The sequence below is a fragment of the Urtica dioica genome, chromosome 7 (genome assembly GCF_054948205.1).
Source record: "Urtica dioica subsp. dioica isolate 48M chromosome 7, U.dioica_male_clone48M_v1_H2, whole genome shotgun sequence".
NCBI classification, from domain to species: domain Eukaryota; kingdom Viridiplantae; phylum Streptophyta; class Magnoliopsida; order Rosales; family Urticaceae; genus Urtica; species Urtica dioica.
In genome coordinates, this window is record NC_142762.1 from 42007352 (window position 1) to 42014131 (window position 6780).

The 6780-nt window shown below is 41.2% G+C and overlaps 1 protein-coding gene across 1 annotated transcript; it reads left to right on the forward strand.

Moving 5' to 3' along the window:
• Positions 1 to 390: 390 nt before the first annotated feature.
• LOC149391721 (eukaryotic translation initiation factor 3 subunit B-like) lies at positions 391 to 4076 on the forward strand. Its single transcript, XM_089618699.1, has 11 exons — positions 391 to 689; positions 782 to 1019; positions 1275 to 1421; positions 1534 to 1662; positions 1812 to 1940; positions 2027 to 2110; positions 2184 to 2308; positions 2400 to 2598; positions 2699 to 3231; positions 3344 to 3452; positions 3552 to 4076. The coding sequence occupies exons 1-11, from the start codon at positions 568 to 570 to the stop codon at positions 3888 to 3890; spliced, it is 2154 nt and encodes a 717-aa protein (XP_089474825.1). The 5' UTR covers positions 391 to 567; the 3' UTR covers positions 3891 to 4076.
• The last annotated feature ends 2704 nt before the right edge of the window (positions 4077 to 6780 follow it).

A 6780-nucleotide genomic window follows, 5' to 3' on the forward strand; every position in this document is an offset into this window, starting at 1 on the left:
ATTTTCTACAAAATAGTCAAAGTGATGTTGTCAAAAATAGTTTTTTTGACACTATAATTAAATTTTTTGAAGATTTATAAATGTAGTTTATCACTAAAAAAACATAATCATGTAGTAAAAAAAAAAATTATTGAAATCTGGTACTTGCAAATTTGAGCAATTTTATAATTTTATAAAAAATCTTAGCTATTTTGAAAATTCAAATCTCTATTGGGTATTTAGCTAAAACATTTTAAAAAAAGGGGGGTAGAAAATAACAGAACGACATTAAAACAGTAAACGACATGTAAGGATACGTATTGGACTGGGCTTAATAGCTTATTGGGCCCAGAAACCCTAAATTCAACATTTTTTTTTTTGAAACAGAACAGGTCAGGGACCTAATCTTCACTACGCATATCAGCCAATATCCTCGTCTGTACTTCTGGGAAATTCGAAGTCCAAATAACATCACTGTCCACATCAAAAGATATAGTGAAGCCCTAAAAAAGCACCTCTCTCAACTCTACCACGACGGACCTTATCGACCGAAGCCAAAATCGAAGCTCCGACGCAAGCTAAAAAACCATGGCGATCGCTAAGTTGACGACCGAGATCGAAGCCACGGCAGCCAGTCTCGGCATCGATTTCTCCGAGGTCGACCTCGACGCCGTTCACCTTCCTCCCGACGAGAGCTTTGTAGCTGAAAGGTTAGTGCTTTATTTTTTGTTTGTTTGTTTGTTTTGTTGCTGCTGTAGATTTGGGATTAAGTGTGTGAGCCGATTGGATTACGCATTCGCAGCGAAGACGAAGATTATTATGAAGATGATAACTTGGAGTTCGACTCCGGATTCGGTAACACAATTCTTGTGGACAATCTTCCAGTCGTTCCCCGAGAGAAGCACGAGAAGCTAGAAGGTGTGATTAAGAAAATCTACGGTCAGATTGGTGTGATTAGGGACGATGGATTTTCAATGCCCGTTGATCCCGAGACTCAGAAAACCAAAGGATATTGCTTCATTGAGTACAACACTCCGCAGGTGAATTCTCTCCCCCTCTCTCTCCCTCTCATTTCTTGATGAGTTGATGATTTAGGGTACACTGATTTCTGTTATTGTTTTGCGTGATCATATTTTTATCTTCGTTTTAGTTTGTATCCTAGTTCCTGATTCCATTTCCACACCGCAATAAGTACTTCTCTGGTTAATGTTAGTTTCCGTAAACTGTTCTTGCATTGGTATGAGTTTCTTTGCATTTATGATTTTCTCTTCTTGTTCTTGTTTTTGGCTTTGTAGGATGCTGAGCTTGCGAAGGAGAAGACTCATGGTTACAAATTGGATAGGGCACATATTTTTGCTGTCTATATGTTTGACGACTTCGAGAAATTCATGAAAGTTCCAGAGCAGTGGGCTCCTCCGGAGGCCAAGCCGTATATTCCAGGGGTAAAATTTGGTTCCCTTTTCTACAAAATCCCCGAGTTGTGATGTTAATGCTCAGAGTTCTCTGCTCGTACTAGTTACGCTACTTGTGGTGATACTTCTACTTGTATTGCAGGAAAATCTTCAAAAGTGGCTCACTGATGAAAAGGCCAGAGATCAGTTCGTCATACGTGCTGGTTCAGATACTGAAGTCTTGTGGAACGATACAAGGCAGCTAAAGCCCGAGCCCGTTTACAAACGCCCCGTGAGTGCAGTGATGTTGATAACTGATATATATCTTCTGCTTGTCTTAATTAGTCTAGCGGGTAGATATACTTGAAAGAGAGCACTTAATATCGGTTATCATTTACAGAATGTTGTATGATGAGTTACCGTGTCTCTTTTCTGCTACAGTACTGGACAGAAAGCTTTGTGCAGTGGTCCCCGCTGGGAACGTACTTGGCAACGATTCACAGACAAGGGGCTGCGGTTTGGGGCGGTGACTCTACCTTTGAGCGGTTGATGAGATTCGCTCATCCCCAGGTGTTTCTTCGCTGCTGATCTTTATTTTTCACATTATTTTTTTTATTTTAATTGGTTCTTAGAATATTGAGTTTTATGCTCTGCAGATTAGGTATATTGATTTTTCACCTGGGGAAAAATATTTGGTGACATACAGCAGCCACGAAACAAGCAACCCACGTGAGGCTAATGTGAGTTCTTGCTGCTCATTCTTCTGTGTGAAGTTCTTGTTTCCGTTTCTTTATCATTTGTGATCTTCTGCAGAGGGTTGTCATCAACATTTTTGATGTGAGAACTGGAAAAGTGATGAGAGATTTTAAGGGAACACCGGACGATTTCGCGATTGGAGGAACTGGAGGCATTGCAGGAGTATCATGGCCCGTTTTCAAGTACTAATTTTATTTTCTTTCTTTGTTTGCATCTTTTCATATCACAAACGATTATGGCACAACACTTAAACGAATGTCGTGGTTTTTACAGATGGAGCGGTGATAAGGAGGATAAGTTTTTTGCACGGATTGGGAAGAATCTCATCTCCGTTTACGAAACGGAAACCTTTTCTCTTGTCGACAAGAAGTCCATAAAGGTTGAAAATGTTGTGGACTTCAGTTGGTCACCCACCGATCCGATTATCGCCTTATTCGTTCCTGAATTAGGGGGAGGGAATCAACCTGCAAGGGTGAGAGTGTTTTTAATTTATGTGATACAAATTTTTTCTAAAAAAAAAACTGTTTTTTGGTGAGTGGAGCTGATGATGTTCCACTGAATTCTAATAACAGGTTAGCCTTGTTCAACTCCCTGGTAAAGAAGAGCTCCGCCAAAAGAATTTGTTCAGCGTCAGTGACTGCAAAATCTACTGGCAATCCAATGGGGACTACCTCGCTGTAAAGGTTGACCGGTACACAAAGACGAAAAAGAGCACATACACTGGGTTTGAGCTTTTCCGCATAAAAGAACGGGACATCCCTATCGAGGTGTTGGAGCTCGAGAACAAGAATGATAAGATTATAGCCTTTGCTTGGGAGCCAAAGGGTCACAGGTTTGCCATCATCCACGGAGATAACCCGAGACCCGACATCAGTTTCTATTCGATGCGCGGCCCTAATAACTCAGGGCGTGTTTCTAAGCTCATCACGCTCAAGGGCAAGCAAGCCAATGCTCTTTTCTGGTCACCTGCTGGAAAATACATTATTCTTGCAGGTTTGAAAAATTTCAACGGACAGTTGGAATTCTACAACGTTGATGAGCTTGAGACCATGACAACAGCTGAGCATTTTATGGCAACGGATATCGAATGGGATCCCACGGGAAGGTAATTATCCCGTGTCTGTATATCTATATATTGTCATACCACAAGAATGTGATGTTGCTTTACACTTTAATATAATCCCAAATGACTTTTTTTTTTCAATTTTCACCAATAGATATGTGGCAACTGCTGTGACCTCTGTTCACGAGATGGAGAACGGTTTCAACATCTGGTCCTTCAGCGGAAAATTGCTTTACCGGATATTGAAGGACCACTTCTTCCAGGTAAACTCTCACTCTCACGCTTACGTTCAATTATTATTTCACTCATCGATTGCCACCAAAGCCTCGGTATAATGATTCACATTGCTTTGCGAATCGCAGTTTTTGTGGCGGCCGAGGCCGGCGTCGTTCCTGAGCTCGGAGAAGGAAGAGGAGATATTCAAGAACTTGAAGAAGTACAGCAAAAAGTACGAGGCGGAGGACCAAGACGTGTCGCTGCAGCTGAGCGAGCAGGAGAGAGAGAAGAGGAAGGCTCTGAAGGAAGAGTGGGAGAAGCTGGTTCAGGAATGGAAGCGGGTGAGCGAGGAAGAGAAGGCCTTGAGGCGGGAACTGAGGGACGGAGAGGCCAGTGACGATGAACACGAAGAGTACGAAGCCAAGGACGTCGAGGTCGAGGAGGTCCTCCACGTCAACGAGGAAGTTATCCCTTTCGATGACTGAAAAACTCAACTCTCCCATACCTCCTTGTTGATGATATGACTTTGAGTTATTATAATTTCTAATTTAGAATTTTGAGGCACTTCGTGTGTAGGAATTTTTGGACTAGCATTTTCCCTGTGCTTTTTTTTTTTTGGGGTAAGGAGTTACTATTTTTTTAATAATTTAAAATTTAATTTTATGTTGCTAGAGGCGTGTGAGTGCACGTAGCGATGGAGAGTATAAGTAAAGATCATGCTCTTTATTTCAGTAAAGAAACAAAAGTCACAAGCGGTTGTCAAATTTTTGGTACAAAATTAGACAATATTAACGAGCGATACACGTACACTGCGTTACGTTTCTGAAAAAAAAGAAAAAAAAACATCGTTATGTGGAAGTAAACCTGGCTTGGCGGGAGATACCGCCATTCCCGCTCTTGCCAAGCCCGGACTCCCGATATTTGACCAAACGGGAGTCCCGTCCCTTTAAGTAACGGGACGGGAGCGGGGACCCCGCCTAACGGGATTCGGACCCCGTTAGGCATTAAAAAAAAATGTTTAAAAAGATTATAAATAATTATATAGAAGGATGTAATTGAAAGGATTTTAAACTAAGTGGGTAGAAAAAAAATAATAAAGTGGTACCTAGAATAGCCTAGTGTTAATTCCACACCACCTCCTGTGTGGAGGTCGTGGGTTCAATCCCCACTGCAGCATAGCTGCCTTAAAAAAAATAATAATAAAAAAGAATGTAAATTTAAAAATGGGCCTCCTAAAAAACTTCACCGACCCCTAAAAAGGTGCGACGGTGAGGAAAAAGAGCACCACTTTCCTCGTTAATTATTTGAAAAATTATCTCGGACAAGGACCGGGATATCCCTTAGTTATAGAAGTTAGACTAACCATTGATGTTTACATTTGCGAAATCAACTTCAAAATCGTCAAGAATATCAAAGCACATAAATGTTTCTTGTGCTCGATTTCTATGTTGAATCCAATCCTTACCACATGTCAATGCTTCGACCATCTCCGGTTTAAGCTACATCTTCTATCGTCGATGATGCGGCCCGCGCTACTAAAAGCCGCCTCAGATGACACGGTTGAAACAGTGATGGTGATGATGTCTTGTGCCATAGATGACAAGACCGGGAACCTCCTCGCGTTCTGTCTCCACCAAACCAATAGGTCGATGGCTTCGTCATCGGGTTTGATCCACTCGTTCCGATCATACTCTTATATCTCTGGATGGGACCGTGTGTCGGCTGGGCTCGACCTCGGTTGACTTGTCCCAGCTTCTTGTTGAGGAGATGGGCTATAAGCGGGCGCGTTGATGAAGACATTCGTGTATTGGTGCATTCTTAGATACTGCGTCTGTGATTGATTTGGTTGTGTTCGATATTGCAGGAGGAGTTTCGCTTCGTATACCCTGAAAGATCATAAAAAGCTTGCACGATCCTCGCAAGATCAAGTGCAACGTAATCTTGGTCTTTGAAATGATTTCGTAAGTATTTAAGAAATCGGCAGTCTAGAATGGCTCAAAAAACGTATAAAAATGGAACCTTTCCAGCCACCCAATATTTTAAAAACTTGGCTTTCATTGCTTGAATACAATCTTCAAAAATTGTTTCATTTTTATATTTAGCAAAATGCACAGCAATTGCGGTCATAGTATGAAGACCGAGAAAATAAGTAGGAGTGTAAACAGCAGAAAGATAACAAGTTTCTTTGTAAAAAACGTCGAGAAAAGAAACAAATGATTCAACCATCTTAATATCATATTCGGTGATAGCGTCATCGCCATGTTCACTGTTAATGTAAGAAACAATAACATTGACATAATGCTCGGATAAAAAGTTGGTCAACATAAGAAATGTATAATTCCACCTAATTTTGTTATCTAGATGGAACGTGCGCTCTTGGAGACCGCTGTGTCTAAGGCGTCTCTTAAGCTCGTTTACTCTACTGGTTGAACTATTGATCCAACTAATGTAATTCCTAATTTTGTTGATGGATGAGTCATAGCTAGCGGCTCCAGCTTGAACTATAAGGTTTATTATATGGGTAGCACATCGTTGATGCAAAAAGGTATCGTCACAATGAAGTCTATCCTTTAACTCTCTAACCATGGCATTGTTGCTTGTAGCATTATCTAAGGTTACGGATATAATCCTATCGGTCAAACCCCACTCAGCTATAACACTGACTATGATATCTAGGATGTTTTGACTAGTCTGAGAACCTTATATCCTCCTAAAGGCTATGATACGTTTGTTAGGTTCCAATCTTCGTCTATATTATGCACTACAACACTCATGAAATCCATCTTAGATTGACCAGTCCATATATCCGAGGTTAATGCTACACTATACCTACCAGATGATATTGTGACTTTCATTTGTTCGTTTTCTCCTAAAAACCATTTTAGGATAACAGATCTCAAGGCTTTCCTAGACATGATTTGAACGTTTGGAATTATAGAACTCATGAATCTAACAAAGCATTGAGATTCGATATGACTAAAAGATTGATCGGTGGAAACAAAGTATTCTACTAAATCACGTCTAAAAACTACAGGATCGATATGACTTACAATACTTGACGAGGCTCCAGATTGCGTCCCCTGGCAGTGCCTGTGATGACTCCACAAGAGCGACGTCCCGACTCTTGTGTTGTGAGCACTGAAGATTTTGCCACAATTGTGGCATTTTCCGGCTTTTTCTCCGTTCGAAATTACCTCTTCAAACCACGTCCACACAACGGACCTACTTCGACGTCGTGGTTGTTGTTGGGTTTGTTGAGGTGGTTCTTGTTGCTGAGGTGGTTGTTGTTGTTGTTGAGCACTTTCATGTTGTTGTTGTCGTGCTCGTCTTTGTCGTCGTTGTTGTGTCTCCTCTTGTTGTTCACGTTGTCGAGGT

Excerpts from the sequence above, each read along its gene's own strand:
- LOC149391721 (XM_089618699.1), top strand. The coding sequence starts at position 568 with ATGGCGATCGCTAAGTTGACGACCGAGATCGAAGCCACGGCAGCCAGT. Across the intron at positions 690-781 it reads GAGAGCTTTGTAGCTGAAAG|CGAAGACGAAGATTATTATG; the intron begins GTTAGTGCTTTA and ends ACGCATTCGCAG. Across the intron at positions 2,309-2,399 it reads GTATCATGGCCCGTTTTCAA|ATGGAGCGGTGATAAGGAGG; the intron begins GTACTAATTTTA and ends TGGTTTTTACAG.